Source organism: Ambystoma mexicanum, chromosome 2p, assembly GCF_040938575.1.
Source record: "Ambystoma mexicanum isolate Mex_15411 chromosome 2p, UKY_AmexF1_1, whole genome shotgun sequence".
Taxonomy (NCBI): Eukaryota; Metazoa; Chordata; class Amphibia; order Caudata; family Ambystomatidae; genus Ambystoma; species Ambystoma mexicanum.
The window spans coordinates 9004252-9028695 of NC_090923.1; the positions used below are offsets into that span (position 1 = coordinate 9004252).

Consider the following 24444-nt stretch of genomic DNA (forward strand, 5'->3'; position numbering starts at 1 on the left):
GAAGGCAGTACATCTTACCCCTCACACCAAATTCACTATGGTACTTACGGAGGAGAAAGTTCAAGAGGAATCGGTTGGTCCGCTCCCTAATCTTATTGTTCAAGGTCTTCCCCTTGTGGGCAGGTCTTTAGAACCAGTAGATACTTCTAAGGGTGCCCTCATCGCCTCTTCATTGGACTTCATATCTATTCCGACTTTAGAGAATCCATCTGTTTCCACTGAACCCATCAAAGAAATTTTACATCAAATAGTTTTGCCCTGTATAGGAAGGAAAAGGAAAATTACTCAGCAAATGAAGAAAACTAAAAATCAGAAGAACTTGAAAAACTTAAATTCATATACGAACCAATTTTTCAAAAATCTCTTCCTGGCAAATACTTAAGCTTCCTCATCAACGACTCCCGTTCCAAAGGGGACCGGGAATTCTGTTGAACCAGTGGTTTCTCTGACCCCTATTCCTACTTTGGGGGCTACTGCGGCCACAGCTGACTTACTTCCCACTACAGTAGCTCTATCTCCCTTACCGGATGGTTTGGTTGATGGTCCCTCGGCTAACAACATTCCTTCTCTAGTAGGACCTAATATTGAGGGGGCTGTGGACTCGGTGGCTTCTAGTACTTTGATAACAGCTCCAACTCCACTAGACCCGACCTCCATCAATGCCTCTACGGTGCTAACCACCAATATCATTGTCAAAGCAAAGGATTCCTCTTCTGCTGCAGTACTCCCTATTATTCCTTCGAACTGCATATCAGGGATAGATCAGAGCCATTCAGAGACTACTCTGCCAACAATTACAGCAAACTTGGTTAACATTGATATGGTCAAACACTTATTCCGGGAGATACTGGTTCCTAAAACTGTATGTGGGGCAGTGCCTAAGTCTAATATATGCCCGTCCCAGGATGGGGCTTCTTCTACCCCGCCCCTGCCTTTTGTGCCATCGCTCATTTCTGTTACTGAGGGCCCTCCTACTAATATTGAGCTTATAATGAGGAACGGTGGTACGGGAGATTGATTAGAGAGGGATTCGTCTGCCCCTCTCTCTTTTAACCCATCCTCTTCAAGATTGCCTATTGCGGGCCCGACTATGGGCTGGGAAGGTGTCCCCTCTGGGCCCGACCCTGCTCATTACAACACTTCTTTCAAATTATGTGAAAGATTTCCTGTGGGTCCAAATGTTATTCAAAAGAGGACTATACTAAGAGGTGCTAGGGGCCTCGACTTGGCGGTTGATTCTTTAACTCAGTTTACTAAAAAGATCTCTGATTCTCTACCTGGCTTATCAGAATCGAAAGTTCCTCGTGACATTATACAGCCTTACCAGCCTTTGGGGTCACGACACGCCAATCTGTTTAAATCGTGATAATATTTTAAAGATTTTCCATCAACTCCCCTCGCTCTCGCTCATCTCTAGCTATGACATGGATCGCATTTTTTCCCCATTCAGGACCGGGTAGATGTAAGTAATATTCTCAAATCAAGAGTGGTTCTGGACTTGATCATGGGGCATAGGGAAGGGTTAAAGCAACTTGGCTTTGAAGCAAATTTACTGGGGCCCACTCAGTTCTCCAGTTATAATGGAGGGGGTGCAGAATATAGGGGTAATCTCACTATGGTATATCATCAGGAAAGAACCCCACAGCCCCAATGCAGGCAATTTATGCCCAAATCAAATGGTAACTTTCGCATCTGGGCACAGGTTACCGCAGGTCTGTGGAAATGAGATGTAAGTAATATTCTCAAATCAAGAGTGGTTCTGGACTTGATCATGGGGCATAGGGAAGGGTTAAAGCAACTTGGCTTTGAAGCAAATTTACTGGGGCCCACTCAGTTCTCCAGTTATAATGGAGGGGGTGCAGAATATCGGGGTAATCTCACTATGGTATATCATCAGGAAAGAACCCCACAGCCCCAATGCAGGCAATTTATGCCCAAATCAAATGGTAACTTTCGCATCTGGGCACAGGTTACCGCAGGTCTGTGGAAATGAGTACCGTCTGATTAACTCAGAACTCTCTCCAGATGTTCCTCCCATGAATAGCTTTGGGTTTCTCTCCTGGAATTCTAGAGGTAATTCTCACCTCTTTACGAACTTAGACACTGTCACTCTGATTAGGGTTTCACATTGTTTCTTTCTCCAAGAAACTTGGATGCTCTCAACTCCTGTTTTAGATGGGTTTGATACCTTTTCTCAAAATGCTAAACCCAGCTTGGGAGGGAGGCCGTCGGGTGGTCTTCTTATAGATTTAAGAACTTCTTTAGATTTTAGGACTAAGGTGCTTGTGGACACGCCTTTTGGTATCTTGGCCCTGGAGGTGTTCTCTCTTGATCTAACGGTTACTCTACTTCTGGTTAATGTATACTGGCACAAGGGAATCTCTCCTCTTGAGCCGTTTTGCAAGAGTTAACGGATATGCTTCTTTCTTGGAGATCTTTGTACCCCAGGGGCAAACTGATCCTGGCAGGTGATCTTAATTCGGATTGCTCTATCTCTTCCGAATCCAAATATGACGACTTGGGATTGGCTATGGAGGATGATTCTCGCGTAGGCCTGAAATTCGCACGGGGTCATCGTTGGATTCTCGCCTTGGACTCAGTGGGTCTAACTTGTCTCAATGGTTTTTATGACGCCATTAATTTACCTCGTCCCACATGACGTAGATCTTCATCAATATCTACCTTAGACTACGTGTTTGTAGATCACTCTCTTATTCCTTTCTCGTCTAATGTCGAGGTTTCTTTTAATTCATGGAGTGACCATGGTATCCTCCGGGTCTCATTTCTCTGTCCCTTTCCCACTAAGTTTTTGCCCGTGGGGGGTCCTACCCATCTCCAAACTGTGGGACAAGGGACAGGGGTACGTTGGACTCCTCTTAATATCAGTGTACTTAATCGTAAACTGATTCTTTCTTTTAACCATCCTTCTCTCAGTTGGAAATTAGCAGTTTTTAATACAGTTCATTTTGATAGCTTTCTCAATGCTCTCCAGTGTAGTATTCATGGCCAGCTCAGGAAAGGTGTTTCTAAAATATCTCACCCCCATAGATTCGACCAAGAATTGGCCAATGTAAAGGGTCTCACTAGGAAACTCATTAGAGATGTACAAGCCCTAGATATTGAATGGGCTGACAAAAAAACAAAAATTAAAACTATCCGCCAAAAATATAAAAATTACTGTAAATCTAGAAAAACTACTATGCTACAAAATGACGCCGAGCATATGCTTGCAGTGCTCATAAAACGAGATCTAAGGGCATTTTGGGTTACGGTATCTAGCTTAGACAATGCGGCGGTGGCCGACCAGTTGAATGCCATCCCTGCGGTTCAATGGGTTGAGCATTACACTAAACTCTTCAACATTGGGGGTGAGGGATTAGTTTCCTGTCTTCTGGGGAACAACCCCTCTAGGGACCCATGGAAGCCTCCTACTGATTCTGAGACAGTACTAGGACTCATCTCCAAAGCCAGGAAATCTAGGGCTCCGGGGCCTAATGGCCTCACTAACAATACATTTAAAGCTGAGCCAGATCTCTGGACTAACCTTCTTTCTTTGCTCTTTCAAGATGTCGTTAACTCTGGGAAGGTACCCATTAGTTGGCAAACTGCTCATATTATACCAATCTTTAAAAGAGGCTTGCGTAACGAGGTCAAAAATGATAGGCCTATTTCGCTTATTGATGCGGATTGTAAGCTTTTTGCCTCCTTGTTGCTCTCGCACCTTAACGTTTGGATTAGGGAAAATCATATTCTCCCCAAATATCAAACAGGCTTTAGGACAGGCCACTCAACTAATCTCAATGGTCTTATTCTCAGTGCCCTGCAGACTTCCACCTGGGGTAAATATGATGGTTCTCTTTATGTTGCGTCTATCGACCTGTCAAATGCATTCGACCTGGTTATCAGGTCAAGACTATGGGAAAAATTAACCAAATGGGGCATTCCGGCCGGGCTTTTAACTCTTATCATGGCTATGTACGAAAATTCTGGGGTCCATATCAGGCTTGACTTGGCAGGAACCCTCTCCAGAAGGATAAGGACATGTATTGGGGTGAGACAGGGTTGCTCGTTAGCTCCCTGTCTCTTTATCCTCTATATGGCTGATGTTGATGACTTTCTGAGAAATGCAGGCCTGGTGAGTGCTAAACTAGGGGATTTGAGGCTCTCATGGCTGGCTTATGCCGACGATTTTCTTCTTTTTGATCAAACTAAAGTGGGCCTGCAGAGGCTCATTAGCAAATTTGAAGAATATGCCACTCTTAATGGGTTTAAGATTAACCCGAGCAAAACCCGTACTATGGTCTTCTCAAAGGGGAGAATGGGGAATAACAAAGTATGGAAAATAGGTGGTGAAAATATAATCAGAGCAAATAAAATCGTCTATCTCGGTTATTTGATTTTGGCCCAACCCTCGGCGATCGAACTTAGACGATTTCTTAGACACAAATTGCTCCCACTCATCTCCCAATCCCTTAGACTAGACAATAAATATGGCATGTTCTCCCTTAAGCCTGTAGTAGATTTTTTTAAGGGTGAGGTTACTCCAAAGCTTCTGTATGGAATGGAACTCCACTACTCGGCACTTTTGATTTTCTGGGACTCTCTAGAGGGTATCTATTGGAGGAAAATTCTGAAACTGCCAAATTCCATTCCAACAGTGGCTATTAGGTATGAACTAGAGTTAGTCTCATTCCAAGCCAGGATTCTCTGGTGGGTTCTTTCGCTTTTTTCAGCTTTGCTCTCTCCTAAACCTGATACTCTCTATGCTGATGTGGGCCACATTATTTCTTCTCAGAGACCTTAAGTCCAGAATTTATATCTTAACGCTTTTAGTGATCTCTCTGATAAGACCTTGCTGGATATTTCGTCTGATAGGGACACCCTACTAACGAATCCCAACAAGGTCAAGGAGTGTCTCTTCAGTCATGACTGGAGTAACACTATTGAAAAATTGCATTCTTATTCCTCTTTGAGAGATTTACAATTTGACCATAAGAGGCCTGCTGTCTTTTATTCTGAATCAATTTCCCAACAGATATTATCGCTCCCTCATTAAACTCAGATGGAATCTCCTTCCGACTCAGGAAGTTCTACATAAAAGGAAGGAGTTTTCTGATTTAGATCCTATCTGTCGTTTTTGCAAAACTCTGGGGGAGATTGAAACTGCTCGGCATCTCTTTTTAGACTGTATTGCTTTGACATCTTTAAGGGACAAATATTTAGGTTGTTTTAATGTAATGGGGCAAATGGGGGCGGACAATCTGATCTGGTCACAGTGTCTTTCTATTTCAAATATTAAGGATGGACTTGCTGTGGCTGGTTTTATCAAAGCTTTAGATTTATATGCCCTGTTGTTATGATTATGCCTGTTATGATTATGCTTGTCATTATGAAATGTTTTTAGTTTCTGCAGGTTTATTTTTCTATTAGAATTTTGATTTTTTTTTAAAAAAAAATTAAAATTTTAATGTCGGTATATTCTTTAATGCTGCACTGTACTTTGCACTGAATCTTTCTAATCTAAATTTAAATTTGTCCCTTATTCCCTGGTAATTTCAATTGGAAATTGGATCTATGTTCTAATGTTTATTAATATAATTGAAATTTAAATGTAATGAATGTATTTTTGCTTCTTAAAGTCTTTTTTTTTGTAAAGGTTTCTTGCAAACCATATACAATAAAATAAAAAAAAAAGAGACTGTCCCCTTGTTCCACCTCGGAGAACCCAATCCCAGGTTTTGGGAAACGCAAAAACCCTACCATAGGGGGAACCACGGTAGGAGTCTTTCGACAGGGTTCCCCTACGAACAATGAATCTTCCCCAGACTATGGACAAGTTGACCAACCTATGGTCGTAGTTTCTTTGACGATAACCCTTCCGACAACCATCCTTACTAATGTCCCTGCACTGATTGATTGCGGGCGGCGGGCAACTTTGTGGATGATGAATGGGCAACTAAGAAAGGGATTCCTAGAGTTGCCTAACCACTAGCCACTCCTATTCAAGGGGTTGATGGGACGCCCTTGAGTTCTGGTCCTATCAGGGAACAAACCGTATCTTTACATTGTACTGTGAGAACTCATCAGGTAATTATAGAATTTGATCTCATCAGGACAGCACATTTTCCGGTGATCGAGGCCTTCCGTGGTTGAGATTACATAACCCTTTCATCAACTGATCTGCTGGGACTCTCTTTTTAGGCTCCGAGTATTGTACCAGTCATTGTCCCATACTTCGGTAGGTGTACATATTCCGTCGGAGATAGAACGATGCCAGAGAGTTCTGTCCATTAGTCACATCAGCAGGATTCCTGATTGCCATCAACAATACCAATCAGTTTTCTCTAACCCCACATTTCCGACCCTTCCACCACATCACAGAGATGACTGCCACATAGATCTACTGCCTGATCAGCCGATTCCATTCGGCCGCATGTATGTGCTATCTCAGAAAGAAAAGGCTGCTTTAAAAGAGTACCTTCAACAAAACATACAAAATGGGTTGATCTCAGAATCCACTTTGCTTGCGGGTGCATCATTACTTTTTATTCCAAAGAAAGATTCAGACGAATTACGACCGTGTATTGATTACTGTGGTCTAAACCGGATCACCATTCCAGACAAATACCCCATGCCATTAATTACTGACATCTTGGAGGCAGTTCAAGGGGCCTCAGTTTACACTAAGCTGGACCTCAGAGGAGCCTAGCATCTCATTCAAATTACTCCCTGAGATGAATGGAAAACGGCTTTCCGCACCCCCTTTGGCCATTACCAATACCATGTTATGCCCTTCGGCCTAGTCAACGCACCAGCAATCTTTCAAAGATTCATGGAGCACTTATTTTCGGATATCCTCCTTCACTTTGTCATAATATATCTCGATGATATTTTGATCTTCTCTAAGGACAAAAATGAACACATCAGTCATGTTAATCTTGTGTTTTCCCGTCTGCAGGAAAACCAACTATATTGCAAGGCTGAAAAGTGCGAATTTCACCAAAGTCAAGTGACATATCTAGGATGTGTTCTGTCTCCTCAAGGGATTTCTATGGACCCCAGAAAGGTTTCCTCAGTATTAGATTGGCCTACACCATCGTCTATAAAAGAAATCCAGCGGTTTCTGGGGTTCACTAATTTCTATCGCAAATTTATTCCAAGTTTCTCAGAAACCGTTCAACCTATAACTAGACTGCTTAAGAAAGGGGTTTCCTTCGAATGGGATGACGAGGCACAGAAAGCCTTTGAAAGACTAAAACGCCTTTTTACTACAGCAGAGATATTGGCAACCCTGGATCAAAATCGACCTTTTGTGGTAGAGACGGATGCCTCCCACCATGCACTGGGGGCGGTTTTACTCCAGAAGAATGATAAAGGAGACGAGAAACCAGTAGTTTATCTATCCAAGACATTCAATCGTTCGGAAGAAAATTATTCAGTTCTTGAAAAAGAGTTATTAGCTATTAAAAGAGCTTTTGAAGAGTGGAGACATCTGCTCTTGGGAACAAGGTACCCGGTGGAAGTACGCACGGATCACCAGAATCTAAAAGTTCTGCAACAAGCCTATACAACTAACAGCAGACAAGCAAGATGGGCCCATTTTTTTTGCCTTTTAGGATCGAGTTTACCTACCTCCCAGGAAATCGTAACCTCTGGGCTGATGCTCATTCACGCAAAGACTACACCTCCTATACATTTTCTCCTGAACCCTTATTTGCCAAAACGAAATTTGTCACAATGACGTTCGACTTTCTTCAAGAACTTAAACAGGCTACGTTACAGAACAGACAAAAATGTGAAGAATTAGCGGATCTCCATTCACTGAATTTGATTAAAGGTTGCTACTTTAACAAGGATCAAGTCCTTGTACCCTCCGCTTCTTTTCAAAAGCAAGTGTTATACATGTGCCACGATTCCAAAGCTGCCGGACACCGAGGATTTCAAAACACTTTGGAACTCTTCTCTCGACATTTCTGGTGGCCTGCGATAAGGAGTGATGTCAATGATTATGTCTCCGCCTGTGTAGTGTGTTAACAGTCCAAAACTCCTCGAGTTTCACCATACGGCTTATTGAACCGCATGCCTATCCCAGACCGACCATGGAAGTACATTTCTACAGATTTTATTGTTGACCTTCCCAATTCATCTCAACACACAACCATTATGGTAACCATCCACTATCTCACTTAAGTGGCTCACTTTACTCCTCTTACCAAGATTCCTGGTGCAGAACAGATGGCAAAGGTATTCTTAGCAGAAATATTCTCCCGACATGGCCTTCCAGACACAGTTGTTTCCGATAGAGGTTCCAATACACCTCTAAATTCTGGAGAATTCTGTGTCGGGAATTGGGTATAAAGAGATCCCTCAGTTCCGGATACCACCCACAGACCAACGGTCAAACTGAACGCTGAAACCAAACGTTGGAAGGGTATCTCCGATGCTTTGTGTCCGCAGCCCAAGATGACCGGTTGGAGTTGCTTCCACTGGCAGAATTTGCTTACAACAATGCACATCATTCTGCATTGAAGACTACTCCTTTCTATTGCTCCTATGAGTATCACCCCTCCTTTCTACCTACCATCTCTCCTCCTTCATCGCAATGCCCAGGAGTCAACCGCATTGTGAGTGACATTCAGGAAAGACATCGTTTGGCCCGCAGGTCTTTGAGAGCAGCCCAGGATCGAGCCAAGAGATATGCGGATCGTCATCGCAGACTGATACCTATTCTGCAAAAGGGAGAATTGGTCTGGCTAGCTTCCCGTTTTCCTTAAACATCTGGTTCCATCTAAATTGTCTCCTCGGTTTTTTGGCCTCTTTAAGATCCTCTCCTTAGTAGGATCATCGGCGGTACGATTAGATTTGCCTGATTCTTGGTCTTGAATGCACCCAGTCTTTCACGTCTCACTGATCAAATTATCCTTACCGGACCGCTTTGCTCGAAGATCTAAATCTCACCCTCCATCAGTGGACACTGACACATGTCCAGAATATGAGGTGGCCAACATCTGTGATTCAAGATACAGTCGAGGTCGACTTCTTTTCCTGATTGACTGGAAAGGGTACTCACCTTCAGAAAGGACGTGGGAAAATGCTTCGTGGGTTCATGCCCCCAAATTGGTAAAAAAGTTCTAGCACTTCCACCCCGGAAAGCCGGGTTCACCTCCCCTGAGGAAGGGTCATACTGTTACACATTATTAACGTTGGTCATGGTGGCAAAGCAGGAGAATAGGAAGACCGGCACATAACTTGATCAGGAAGGCTCCCATAGTGGCGGTTCTTCCTATAGAAGAAAACAGTCTAGTTGTTACACGTACATCTGACGCACTCGCACCTGTTCACGTGACTCCAGATAAGGAAGGAAGTGCTGCTTGCATACACGTCACTACTGCCTTTACCGACGCTCCGTAAGTTCGCTACTAGGATTTCCACCCTCTTTTACTCTGGACTTACATTTCCTTCTTTTCCCTAACTACTGCCTTGCTTTCTGTTCCTATTACACAGACACATTCTCTGGCCGCATTCCGTGGGCTTCATTAATTGTCTGACGGTAGTTACGCCCTTGTCAGTGAGTACAACTGAACGCAGCTCCCTCTTTAGTTTTCTCTCTCTAGCCATCTTTAAAAGCTCTCCCTTTCCATTTCTGTTTGCTCAGCGCTACAGTGTGAACAGAACAGAACAGACTCCTCGAGCCTTCGGTCACATCTGAGAGTATTCTCACCCCTTTGAAGACACCATTCAGAATTCTTTGTATGTGGTCTCTCAAGCTCTCAACACTCTCTTTCCCTCGCAGCCTCCTTTACTGGCACTTACCTGTTCTGTCTTGTTTCCTTGGAAAGGTCTCCGATCCTCTTCGAGTTCCAGCTTGTATAGAGGGACCCATCCAGACTTCGACCACCCGTTCCGAAGCGTTGCAGCGACTCAGGGTTTTTTTTCCCCAGGAGGGTTTCCCTGGGGATCCTGCTCTCCTCCTAACTGATCTTCATTACAGGAAGAGAGGGAGCAGGACTCCCACGGGGATTCTTCCATTTTGGCCATTTTCGCCAGTTGTCTCCGTTGGGGATCGCAGTCTGCCCAGGTTAGTGAAATTTTATACCAGTTTGACACCTGGTGAAAGTGAAAACAAGGGGGCAAATAGATTTAACAAAACTTTGCACTCCTCCTGTTGTTCAGAAGTCAGGTTAGAAGAGAGATTGACTCCTTCTATTTGCTCATCTAAAGGCTTGCCTCTGAGAAGGTCAGGCAGAGGTTCACTCTCCTCCTCCTCTTGAGCTGAAGCTAGAAGTAAAGTCCCAGTTCTGGTCTCGAGACATAGGCTTTTAGACGGTTGGTGTGAAAGACTCTGGGAGCCTCCTTAGGATTGCCTAAGTCCACCAGATAGTTCACCTCTCAAAGTTTTCCCACAATCTTGAAGGGTCCTATCCACTTGCCCTGCAAGGCCCTCCGCCTTGTTGGCACCATAAAAAGAACTAGCTGGTCTTGAGCGAACTCAACCATGTTGGCCTTCTGGCCATGCCAATGCTTAACCAGAGCCTGACCTGCTTTCAAGTTATCACTTGCTTCAGCCATCATGTGTGACATTCTCCTCTGGAGTCCTATCACATTGTCAGTCACTCTGACTGGCTTGGGGAAGGAGCACTCACCAACCCCTCCTTGATCAAGGCCAATGAACCTCTGACCGGATGGCCATAGAGAAGTTTGAAGGGACTGTAACCCCCTCCCTCCTGAGGGACTTCTCTATATGCAAAGAGAATGCATGGCAGTAGAAGATACCACTTTTTCTTAAGGGGGTCTTCTGAAACTCCTATCATGCTCTTCACGGTTCTGTTAAACCTTTCTATCAACCCATTTGTCTGAGGGTGGTGTGCTGTTGAGAACTTGTAGGTAACTCCACAGTTTTTCCACATGGCCTTCATGTAGTGGGACATAAAATTTGACCCCCTGTCGGATATTACCTCCTTAGGAAACCCAACCCTGGTAAAAATACCTGAGCTGTAACAGTTCTCATAGAAATTGCTTCAGGGTACCTAGTAGCATGGTCTACTACAACAAGGTTGAACCTGTTGCCTGAAGAGGTTGGAGGGTCAAGAGGACCGACAATGTCGATCCCTACCCTTTCAAATGGTACTCCCACCACAGGGAGAGGCACTAAAGGTGCCACGTTCTTGGAGCCATTCTTACCAGAGGTTTGGCAGGTGTGGCAACTCTTGCAATATTTATCTACTTCAGCCCCCATCTTTGGCCAATACAAGTAGAGAGAGAGCCTTTCCTTGGTCTTCTTGAAGCTCATGTGACCAGCCAAAGGTATGTCATGGGCTAGTTGCAAGAATTGAAGTCTGTTCTCTTGGAGTACTACAAGTCTCTTGTAGTCTCCAAGGGTTGACTCAGTCGGTTCACTATAGAAGAGGCCATCTTCCCAGTGTAACCTATACTTCCCAGGCTCTTGCCCTTCAAGCTGAGAAGCTGCCTGGTGGCGAAGACCTTCCAGAGTTGGACATTCTCTTTGTCCCCTACTGAAGTCTGCCCTGTTGGGGCCACCTTCTGCCAGTAAAGACTATAATGAGGCCCAATGTGTCCTCCCCCTCCTGAACACCACCCAGTGGTATTTTGAAAAGGGCACCACAAGTGGTATCCCTTTGGCCAATAATCTTCAGTTCAGGACAACAGGGCATATGTTAGATGTATGGTAATGTATGTAATGGTAGAATGTATATGCACGGCCCCGATGATTAAAGTTTCCACTTAAATTGTGTTTTCACCGAGCCTGTGTTTCATTCTCCTACTCTTGGATACTTAAACGGTCTTAATAAAAATTAACCCCACTATTCCTGCCGCATATGGCCTCTATCGCATTAGATTTCCTCATCAGAGAGACACAACTGTGCCCCCTAGAGTGCGTGTTCCCTGTAGATGGCATCCTAGTGTTAGGCAGAAACCTGTGCAGTTCCCTTAGGGACCACTGCAAAAGGCTTAAGACTACAGGTGTTTGCAGTAAACCCAATTGGTAGCAGTCTGTACCACCCAGATTTACCTGGTAGCTGTGGCTGAGCAGCCAGACTTCTCTCAAGAAGAGTTAGACAGTATACAGAGTATACAAGATAGGTACCAAAATACAGTAGCATAAGCAAACACTGACCAGAGCTTTGGTGTCAAGTATATAATTATTTATTTAAAGACACACTTAGAAACACTCTAGCACTATTAATGTAAGCAAGTTCAAAAACACAGTCCATATTAATATATATACACCCCTTATTCCTTATTAGACAAGTCTTAGTTAACACCACTTATTTCCAGACAGAGGTGAGCGCTTAACTAAAGATGGCACTCCAATAAGTCAAGAGAAAGGGAGGGAAAAGGCAGAAATTAGGAAAAGCACACAACACAATACTTTAGAAGCACCCAGCAAGGCAGGAAAGTCAAAGTCTACTTGTGAGCAAAAAGTTCAGACTCCCACAACTGGGAGAGGCACTAAAGGTGCCACATTCTTGGAACCAACCTTACCAGAAGTTTGGCAGGTGTGGCAGATCTTGCAAAACTTATCTACCTCAGCCCCCATCTTTGGCCAATAAACGTAGAGTGAGAGCCTTTCCTTGGTCTTCTTATAACTCAAGTGACCAGCCAAAGGAATCTCATGGGCCAGTTGCAAGAACTGTTGTCTGTTGTCTTGAGGTACTACAAGCCGCTTATAGTCTACAGGTGCTGAGTTGGTTCACTGTAGAAGAGGCCGTCTTCCCAGTGCAACCTATACTTCCCAGGCTCTTGCCCATCAGCCTGAGAAGCTGCCTGTTGGTGAAGACCTTCCAGAGTTGGACATTCTCTCTGTCCCTTACTGAAGTCTGCCCTGTTGGGTCCACCTTCTGCCAGTAAAGACTGCAGCTCAGGATGGTCAACAGGATCCAGATCTCCAATGAGTTATTGGCCTTCCACTAGCTCTTCTCCAGAGTCTAGCTCAACCACACAGGGTTGTACCTCCCTCTCAGCCTCAGCTGGAGGTGGAGTTACGGGTGTAACTTTGGACAACCTAGGGGAAGTCCTTGTTGGAAGCACTGGAGTGCTTGCTGCTGGCTGTTTCCTAGAAGTCTTGGGTTTCCCCTTTGCTGCTTGTTGTTCAGAGATAGCAAGTTGTAACTCCAGTGGAGTAGGCGTGATATCTTTCTTCATCATCTCCTTGGGAGTACCTCTCATGGTTCTCTCCCTTGCAGGTCTGGTGAGCTCCTGTAACCTTTTACTAGGAGGTCTGGGGGTATGTGACACTACTCCAAGAGTCTTCTGGTCATTACCCAACAGAACTCTTCCTGGTACCTCACTTTGTATGCTGACAGGTATCTTCACAGTCATGTCATTACACTGGATGAGAACTGGTAACTGGGGAAGCATCTGCACAGGCCCTCCAGCTAACTTGGTGAGGCGTTTGGGTGCCTTAGCAACATCCTCTGCCTGAAAAAATGATTCATCCACCACAGTTATGCTGGCCCCAGTGTCCCTAATGGCAGGAGTCTCCTGACCATTCACCTGGACACTGTCCTTATAATACTCTTTAGTATTATCTGGGATAGAATTATATACATCTGAATTCTGTTGTTCCCACAACCCCAGAGACACTAAAGAAACACTAGCTGAAGACTCCAATGGGTTCATCAGCTAGTAACAGAAAGTTTCCACTTGCCATTTGTACTTCCTCCTCTGGAGCGAAGGCTAAGGAGACAAGCTGGACCTCTGAAGGTTTACCCTTACATCTGGGATCTCCTTTCACATGGTCAGGCGAGCTACAAACATAGCATTTACCAAATGCTTTCTGGAATGGTGGCTTGCTCTGACCTCCTTCTGGTTTACCACCAGGAGGTACACTACTCTGATTTGGTTTCCCTTGTGGCGTACCCTTATTGTTTTGTTTGGGGCCCTCTTTGGGATTGGAATTATTAGAATTCTCTTTGGAGTCCTTTTTTGACTGTTTTCCCTCATCCTTTTTCTGAGTTACCCCAAAGTCCTTGTGAGTAGCCCTGTTGGCAACCCACAGGTCAGCAGCCTTAGCTAATTTTCTGGAATCTAATTCCTTTGAATCAGCCAAGTGCTGTCTCAGCTCAGGAGAGCAGGCATCATAAATTGACTCCAACATCACAAGAGTCTTCATTCCCTCATAAGTGTTCACCTTGTAACCCTTAATCCATCCCTCTAAGTTCTTCAAACTTTCACTCACCCAGGTAGCCCAAGGGGTAACATCATGCTTTTTGAGGGTCCTAAACCTCTTAAGGTACTGGGAAGGGGTCTTCCCAAATCTAGCTATCAAAGCTAGCTTCACACATTCATAGTCCTTCCTATCCTCCTCCCCCAACTCCATTACCGCATCAGTTGCAACAGGGGGGAGCCTAGAGAACAACCAGGTAAGCAATGCATTTCCTGTGATGTCCTGGAGCCCATGATTATACTCAAACAAACTCAACCAATCCAACACATCCAACTTAGGCTAATACATACCCACAAGCTCTTTAGGGATCCAGGGTCTTTTGGGACTGGAACTCCTAGAGGATCTGGAGAGAGAAGCATTTTCAACTGACAATTTCTTCATCTCTAACTCATGCTTGAGCTCCATTTCCCTGAGCCTTAGTTCTTGATTCAGTTCTTGGTGTCTTTGTTCTGCTTGAGTATTAAGTTTCTTAAACGCCAATTCAAGTTTCATTTTCTCTAGTTCCAGATATTGAGGACTAAGTGTGGGACCTGGTAAAGGTCTAGTAGGTACAGCTGGCAGGGCAGGTAGAGGCCCAGAGGAGACAACTACATCATCTTCACCCTCCTCGCCTGCTTCTGACTCAAGGTTATCAATACTAGGTTCAATATCAATATCATTGCTGTTATCTACATTTGCTGGAGTGGTAGGTTCCTCTGAACCACCATCCAGACTTTGGTTTGCTAACAACCTTTCTATTAGCTCCATTTTCTTGCCTTTAGTCAGGAGATTCTTATGCTTACAGAGAACTCTTAAACAATCAGCAGTTTCTGTAGCAAGGGACTCTTGACTATAACTTTCCATAGTTGACAGGTTTAGAAAATAACTTTTTTAGTGCTAAGCTTTGTGGTTGCACTAAGGTATCTATAAGCACACTAAAATGTATACTCAATACAAATCCCACCGCTGTACACCAGTGTTAGGCAGAAACCTGTGCAGTTCCCTTAGGGACGACTGCAAAAGGCTTAAGACTACAGGTGTTGGCAGTAAACCCACTTGGTAGCAGTCTGTACCACACAGATTTACCTGGTAGCTGTGGCTGAGCAGTCAGACTTCTCTCAAGAAGAGTTAGACAGTATATAGAGTATACAAGATAGGTACCAAAATACAGTAGCACAAGCAAACACTGACCAGAGCTTTGGTATCAAGGTATATAATTATTTATTTAAAAACACACTTATTGAAACACTCCAGCACTATTATTGTAAATCACTCTAAACACAGTTACTATTATTATATATACATCCCTTATTCCTTATCAGACAAGTCTTAGTTAACACCACTTATTTCCAGACAGAGGTGAGCACTTAACTACAGATGGCACTCCAATAAGTTAAGAAAAAGGGAGGGAAAAGGCAGAAATTAGGAAAAGCACACAACACAATACTTTAGAAGCACCCAGCAAGGCAGGAAAGTCAAAGTCTACTTGTGAGCAAAAAGTTCAGAGGCCAGGCTCCCTCTCGGAGAGAGTAGGACACCAATGCGCCCAAGATCACACAGTTTAAAAGGCTTGAAAAGTCTCGCAGGGAGTTTAAAAAGGAATCAGTTCAGTTCATAAAAGTTCAGTTAGCCAGCCTAGGGCCAACCCAAGTGGTAAGATGAGGATTTACGAGACACCCCACCCAGACCGTTGCGAGGGAGGCCAGGCGGACACAGTACCTTGAAAGTGGAGAGAATTCTCCAGTGGGGGCAGTTGTTCCTGGCAGTGGATGCAAGTCACGGCGTCATCCAGAGGAAGAGAAGATCTCGACATGGAGGAAAGCTGAAGGCCGTTGCACTGCCAGGGAAGAAACCAGCCGCGGAGTTCTCCGGTTAAAAGGTACTACCCTTTTATTCGCGGTAGTGGAAAAACGTGGTATTCCGGTTGCCGGGGTGCTTGGCACATGCAAGGCGGCCACAAGATGATCCGGGAAGACGAAAAGGCGGGCAAACTGGTTATCCCCACCAGTCAAAGGAAGAAGACTCTTCGGGATGAAGATCTCCTCTGTCGTTGGAAGAAGTGGTGAGTCGGTTCAGCTGGGCTCCACCGGTGGTGTCGTCGTTGCAGGTCAGCTCAGCTTCTCCCTCTTCGGATTCTTTGGTCCTGTGGCGATGTCTGAAGTCCCAGTCCCCAAAGCTCTGCTTTTATGCAGAAAACCCCCATTCATCAGTCCTAGCTGGCACTCAAACATGCTAAGTATTGAGCCGGCCGGCTCACCTCTAGGCCAGTCACACAAGAGTGCGACTTGAGTTGCAGAGGCAACTCAGTCCAGGGTGCCTAAACCCCCCTCCCACACATCCTGTATTCCAAGACAGAGTGGCACCACTTTTGGAGGCTTCTTTGTAGAAGCCCGCCAAAAAGTGGAACAAAGGGCTCGACTTGGGTTGGAGTTACAGAGGCGAACACAAATGCCATTTTAAAACTGAGTCCTGGCGAAAAGACCCAACCGGGGAATAAATATTAAATAAATAACCCGGCGGTATCTTTAACATTGCACCAAAATGTGGTGCGTTTTAAATGAATGGGAAAATCCCATAGTAAATATTCTTAAGGAATATTTCACGTGGTAACCACTGCCACCAGCCAGAAACTCGATGAGGGGGGACTGCACAGTACCCCCTCGAAAAACAGACCCAGGGGCAATCTAATTACTCCTACCAGTACTTCCACAATATGATGGTTTGTACTGGTTCTGTTCCCAATTTAAGACTAGTAAAGTCAATGGTGACTTTACATGCCCTGGGAGACAGTATTCAGTTCCAGGGTATGGAGTCTATGTTTGTGGGTCACTATGACATCCCTGTGTTACTGTACTGAGGGTGCTGTGTAACACACTTACCACAAACCACATGAAACCCTATGGAGTAAAAGACCCCATAGCCCATAAAACACATCACAAAGTCAAAGGATATCTCAAGTCATGTCTAAGAGTGGGAGAAAAATAGTCTCACTCTTAGCAGGAGAAAAAAATAAACCCCAAAAATCCAGCAAAGCTGCTGGGGGACCCACTAGGTTTGGGAAATTAGCCTTAACAGAGAATTCTCCCTAACACCCAGTATTCAAAGTCTTATGAGCTACTGCATGAGTAATTAACTAGTGCACATCACTACTACTGAGAACCAGTCTGCCTGTTACATGTGATGCCTGCGGTTGAGAATGTGTTGAAACTAATAACGTGCATCTCCTTTTATTTTAACAGGTGATTGATGCCCCAGAAATGCAACAGCAGTGATTGTTAGATTCTCTGGACTAATGCAGTGAAAAGTGTCATTATTAGAATATGCAAATTCCAAGTCTCTTAGAAGTGTGCAAGTTTGGGGTCCAGTTGCCTTTTCAGAGTATTCAGGAACTGAGATTGAGAAGCCCATTGGCTTCCAGATGGCTTCTGGCCATGTAACCCCCTCGCGGTAACATCCAGTAACCAAGCTCTTTCTTTCTGTCAATCCTGGGGAAGAGGGATGTCTGCCATGAAAATGACAATGTTTGATGTGCTGTAAGAAAGCATTTTTGTTGTCACTATTATTCCTGATGGAACACTTTTGAGTGCTATTTTAAACACATTCTCAATGTAAAGGTAGTTTTTTAAAGCATTGTGCATAACACTTGTAATTGTGAATGAACAAAGCATATCCTTGCACTGAATATTTTCAAAGCTTCATCACAGGAAAAATCGTCTTTGTCATCAGAAAGGATCTTCACAAGAGAAAGCACATTTATGCTCTGAATGTGGGAGGAAAAGATTCATGGGAAGTGTCCTCTTATTAAGGACCTGACACAATAAACTGATGAGAAACCTTACGCATGCACATGATATTAGAAAAGTTGCCATCTCAAGAACATACTTATTGCCCATGTGATAACATGGATGAAAAACCTTATTTGTTTACTGAATTGGAGAATAGTGTCCATTTGCATGATACACTTGTCTGCCCCCCAAAAATTCATATAGTTGAGAAACGTCATGTGTGCATTGAATGTGGCAAATGGTTTACTCAGAAGGGAAATCTTACTAGCCACCAGAGAACACATACAGGTGAGAAACCTCATGAGTGTGTTGAGTGTGGGAAATCATTTGCCCAGAAAATAAATCTTATTAGCCACCAAAGAACACATACAGGTGAGAAACCTTATGTGTGCTCTGAATGTGGGAAGGGGTTTGCTGGGAAACAAGCTCTCACTCGCCACCAGAGAACTCATACAGGTGAAAAGCCTTATGTGTGCTCTGAATGTGGGAAAGGGTTTGCTTCGAAGGTAACTCTTATTATCCACCAGAGAACACATACAGGTCTGAAACCCCATGTGTGCACTGAATGTGGGAAATGGTTTGCTCAGAGGGGAGCTCTTACTAGCCACCAGAGAATACATACAGGTGAGAAACCTCATGTGTGCACTGAATGTAGGAAAGGGTTTTCCTTGAAGGGACATCTTATTATCCATCAGAGAACACATACAGGTGAGAAACCTCATGTGTGCTCTGAATGTGGGAAGGGGTTTGCTGGGAAACACGAGCTCACTCTCCACCAGAGAACACATACAGGTGAGAAACCTCATGTGTGCTCTGAATGTGGGAAGGGGTTTGCTGGGAAACACAAACTCACTCGCCACAAGAGAACACATGCAGGTGAGAAGCCCCATGAGTGCACTGAATGTGGGAAAGGGTTTTCTCAGAAGGGAAGCCTTCGGGAACACCAGAGAACACATACAGGTGAAAAGCCTTATGAGTGCTCCGAGTGTGGGAAAGGGTTTGCTTTGAAGGTAAATCTTATTATCCACCAGAGAACACATACAGGTGAGAAACCCCATGTGTGCACTGAATGTGGGAAAGGGTTTGCTAATAAGAGAGGTCTTATTCACCACCAGAGAACACATACAGGTGAGAAACCTCACGAGTGCACTGAATGTGGGAAATGGTTTGCTCAGTGGGGAACTCTTATTAGCCACCAGAGAACACATACAGGTGAGAAACCTCATGTGTGCAGTGAATGTGGGAAAGGGTTTGCTAAGAAAGTACAGCTTACTAGACACCAAAGAACACATACAGGTGAGAAACCTCATGGGTGCACTGAATGTGGGAAGGGGTTTGCTTCGAAAGAAGAGCTCACTCGCCACAAGAGAACACATACAGGTGAGAAACCTCATGAGTGCACTGAATGTGGGAAAGGGTTTGCTCTGAAAGGATATCTTATTAGCCACCAGAGAACACATACAGGTGAGAAACCTCATGAGTGTGTTGAGTGTGGGAAATTGTTTGCTCAGAAGGGAACTCTTATTAGCCACCAGAGAACACATACAGGTGAGAAACCTCATGTGTGCGCAGAATGTGGGAAAGGATTTGCTGGGAAAAAAGAGCTTAATCAACACCAGAGAACACATACAGGTGAGAAACCTTATGCGTGCATTGAATGTGGGAAAGGATTTGCTCGGAAGAGAAATCTTATTAGCCATCAGAGAACACATATGGGTGAGAATCCGCATGTGTGCACTGCATGTGAGAAAGGGTTTGCACAGAAGGAACATCTTACTAGCCACCAGAAAACACATACAGGTCAGAAACCTCATGTGTTCTCAGAATATGGGTAGAACTGTATTGTGAAGAGTAACCTTGTTAGACACCAGATAACACATGAGTGAGGAACCATTGCAGTGTAGTGAATGTGGAGAATACTCCAGTGTTCTCACCTGCCTTACAAGAGGACATGTAGGTGGTGACATCCCCTCTGCAATTGAAGCTTCAGAGAGGAGGTGGTGCTTCTTCAATGGGTCTGAGTTTGGCATGGCTAGTTACTAACACTGTGATGAACTTATTGCGGCAGCTGTTCCCAGATTTTTTGGCACACAAATGGCTTTTTATGATTGGTTGAATCACAGTTATTTCAAATGCATCCCTTCTGAGATATTCTAAAAGGACACTGTGCCTTCTGTACTAAGGTACCCATCCTATGGCACACTTTGCCTAAGGACCCCATGCAGATTAATGGGCACCAACATTTTGAAAATGTTTTAAGACTCAGTGGTTGAATCAATAAGTATAGACACTCTTTGGATATATGAGGGAAACTGTCCTAGGATTCTTTTCCAAGACGCTTCCTGTCATTAAATGCATAACTATTTATGTAGATGGTACCAGAGAAACCTTTAGTATTATCTTGAACCTCTCGGTTGCCTCCAACGCTATTGACCATTAATCCTACTTAGTCTAAGAGATACCCGCCTCAGGGACCCTTTTTACAATCCTTTCAGGATAATAGAACATTAGCAGTTATGATGTTGCATTTGATATCAGAGTACCTTATTAACAGGATGATCCTCTTCTGCTTATGTGGTTGCTCAGCAAAGGTATCACTCTACTTTCACAGCTGTCTGATACCCATGACCCAGTGAATGGTTTCTCAATGACTGACACACCTATATTCATTATTGGGGTTGCACCAGGCACTTGGCATGGTTCTCTGGCCTTCCTCTGAGCTTGGTGCTCACGCCATCAACCTTGGTGTCACGATTGACTGTGGGCTCTCACTTGTCTCTTAGGTGCTGTGGTTGGCAGCAGTTTATTCCCACATTAGGTTGCTGCACAATAACCTCCCATTTCTTAGCCTTCATACTCACTTGCTATTTTATTCTGTGTTCCCTAGCATATGTGACTAACTTCAAGTGGTACTGAGGCTGCCAACCTGCTTCTTTTATGCATTCAGAAATGTGGTCTTATTACTCTGGTTAATATGAGGTCCTGCAACCTCTCGGATTAGGTTTAAGGTGCTGTGTCTATCCCATTGTTCCCTTTATGGCACACGTCCCCCTTTTCTGCAGTCCGTCCTTCCACCCTTGTCCTGTTTATATATATAGTTCTATCCCTCTAGATGAGGATTTCTGGTTTCAGAAGGTAGCCAGGTAGTGTAGCTTTTTGGGGTTTAGCTCCCCATATCTGGAATGCCATCTAAGATTGCATTCCACCACAGACCATGTGACCTTTGGATGAATATGTACCATAGAGAATGCATTTTTATTTTTTAAAAGAAGGCAGCTCTTAGTCCCAGCCCTACAGATAAGCGGTGTATTGATCACATGTACTCCCCAAGAATTGTCAAACTCTCCCAATGTAAAAGGATCAATACTCCCAACTATAACATCGGAAGCAGTTGACACATAGCTGCAGGCTTTCCTGATTTGACTCCTGAGCTCCATGGATATGTTCAGGCCAGTGATATGTGAGGGGTCAGAAATACGAGGCAGACAACTTGGTGAAGGTTGTTCACAATTAGCCATTTTATTAACTCAAAGGGATGTGACAAATGCCTAACTATCCCTAACCTGAAGAGGATGTCCCTGCCTATCAAAGCAAGACTAAAGGAAACCCTCTAACAAAAGCAATCTGACCCTCATAGTCATACATACATGAAACTCATAAAGGTGCAATATGGCAATTCAGGGTTAGCAGAAATAACAATTATATTCAACATGAACCTGGATCCTTGTAGCCAGGGTCAGATCCCCTTCCCCAGGTTCAAAAGCAGGATTTTCAATTAAGGGTCCTAATAAGAAAGTTCCCCTTTTGTATAGCCAAGTTCTATTCATAAGGTTCTTCTAGCTCCTAAAGTCTTTCACTTGGCACTTGACAAATTTCCACAAAATGTAAAGAAAAGTCTTAATCTTCAAACTGGTAGTCAACCTTGCAATATCGCTTCGCCTTCTTGGAAAACAGACAATTCAATAATGCTTCTTGATTCACAACAATGCCTTTGTTGGGATTTTTTACCCCCAATTCATCAAACACAATAGTGGCCTTGCCACTTCCTTTCCATCACAACTGTCAACCCCAATGCAGTACTTTAATGTTTTCTTCATAGTCCACTAACCTGCCAGGACTACCATTAACAATCCCTGTCCTGGTATACTCCCCTGCCAGGACAAAAACTCCTAACACTGATAAAGGTTCTGTGTGGTTAGGCTTGCCTCACACTTTCCTAAAGGTCTTTGACCCTCAAATACATTTAGTCTACATAATTCCTTCTGTGAAGACACAATACACATTGGTGCTGTTCATTCCTCACAGATTTATTTGCCCTAGGCAATGCAGGTTCTGTTCCTCTCCTCCTTGATACCTCTTACAAGGAAGGTTTCCCTCCTGCCATTATGTTTCTCTCTCTTTCACATTAAACAACTGCTTATAATGTTTCCTTATCACACTTGCCTTTCTTTGGCTTAGGCAATGCTGGTTGGTGGGTGGTTTAACTATTGCCTCTTCCTCACTCTAGGATTAAAGTTTACAGTCTCTCTGCAATATCACTTTCTTATATTGCCAATGCGGGCTATATGTGTGTCAAAGTATGGCCCCCTCTTTACTTTGGCAATGGTGGTTATTGATCTCCTTTAGTATTGCCCCTATTCCCCCCTTTTCATGTTGGCAGTAATGGTTGCAACCTTGCTTTCCTTTAAAGTGACTTTAGCGCCCACATAACCTTCTTACATTAGTTCGGTATTTAAAAGTGTAGCTAGCAGTCAGCGTCTGCTCGAACCGCTGCTGCTGCTTCGCCTGTGGACTTCTGAACTCCTGACAGCCTCGGTCACATTCCTGTGGCAGGCGCCGCTTGGGAAAGGAGCCTGCCTTGCTCCTCCTCCACCCCGTTGCTCGCCATCCACCGGAACCAGGCTTACAACGACGACAGTCTCTCTGTCTCACGGGACTGCTTATCAGGCTACTGCTTCCCACTGCGTGATCTCTGCAGTTCAGAGTTACAACTGTGAAGACTCTCTCAGGACCGGTCTCCGCTTCCACAACAACATTGGCGGCTCTGGCGTCTTCACTGCTCTGCTGCTGCAACTGCATCTCATAAGTCATGCACTACCTTCTAGTTCTCACAGCCAGCACTTGAGGGGCCCTTATATATTCAGAAGTCCCGCTCAGGTGTGGGTCATTAGAATCACTAGACTGCACCTTGCAGTTTAGTGCCTCCAATTCCCTCTTCCTCGTCCCAGTACTTTGGGCATTGTGGGGCTTGAAGTCACCAATGTTCTGATCACGAATACAGCCCTCCGTATTAATCAATTCACTCTTTTTAGTAAACATACTTTTGGGGAAAGATTTAGGAGGGGTTAATGATTGGTTTAGATCTAAGGGGAGAATTATATTCATTAGATGCCAAGGTCTTAACCCTCTGCTTCCTATATACATTCTTCCATTCTGATCACAATGTTTTCCCTACCAACCAAACAGGTAGATTGGAGAAGAGAGGCCTAAATCTGACAGCAAGCCATTGGGTATTCTGGCATCATAGCAATCCCCCCTTTAGAAGAAGACACATACTGCGTCCCTCTCAATGGAGCCATCCCATTGCCCTGGGGCCATTCTCCTCCAAGGTGATCCTCCTGGCTAATACCACCCCCAGGGTCAGGATCAGGTATCAGCTGCCTTCCTCTGGCCTTCTGGGAGGAGATTCTAGGCAGGGTTTCTTTGAGGACTCAGCAGGATTCATCACAGATAGCAGCCACGCTTCACCTCTAGGAGATGTTCCACAGGTATTACTGCTGATCTGTAGAGAAACTGGAAGGAAAAACGATATTTTATTTTACACAAATTACAAGATACAAAGATTCGTGAAAAACCAAGTTACATTTGGTTCTGTTTAAGTAAAACATGTCTCTACTGGGAAGGAGAATTGTCATTTTACTTTTCAACTTCAAAACAAAGGGATTAACACATTCCAAATGGGAGCCCTCCTTAATACACTGGGAGAAAGTTGCATTCTCACAGGGCTAATTAGACTAAGCAGGCAAAACAGATGTGAAAAGGCAATGGTCATCTAGAGTAAAACGTGGAGAATGGAATCCATGAACTGGAATCTCCAGTATTACTCCAGACGTCAGTTTCCAAGAAACACATGACTCGCCTCGAACATCCTCCTCACTGAACTCTGCAGTGTTTCCGCTTTTGCAGCACATTCTGCGACACTGCGCTCCTTTTCCCCTCAGGATCACACTTTTGCCGATCTCTAGTGGAACACTCTTCCCCTCATGATCCCCTCCAGTTTATTACACTATTGTCTATCTCTAGTGGAACACTCTTCCCCTCATGATCCCCTCCAGTTTATTACACTATTGTCTATCTCTAGTGGAACACTCTTCCTCTCAGGATACCCTCTAGTGTATTATACTATTGCCTGTCTCTAGTGGAACACTCTTCTCCCTCAGGACCCCCTCTTGTGTATTATACTATTGCCTGTCTCTAGTGGAACACTCTTCT

The 24444-nt window shown here is 44.3% G+C and overlaps 1 protein-coding gene across 1 annotated transcript in view; it reads left to right on the forward strand.

The window, feature by feature from the left end:
• The window catches only part of LOC138566132 (zinc finger protein 850-like), a 459100-nt gene that overhangs the window by 53218 nt on the left and 381438 nt on the right, over window positions 1-24444 (forward strand). The window contains exon 4 of the mRNA XM_069643136.1: window positions 17407-19500. Within this exon, the coding sequence (XP_069499237.1) occupies window positions 18009-19500 (1492 nt within the window). The 5' untranslated portion in view covers window positions 17407-18008. The remainder of the gene's footprint in view (window positions 1-17406; window positions 19501-24444) is intronic.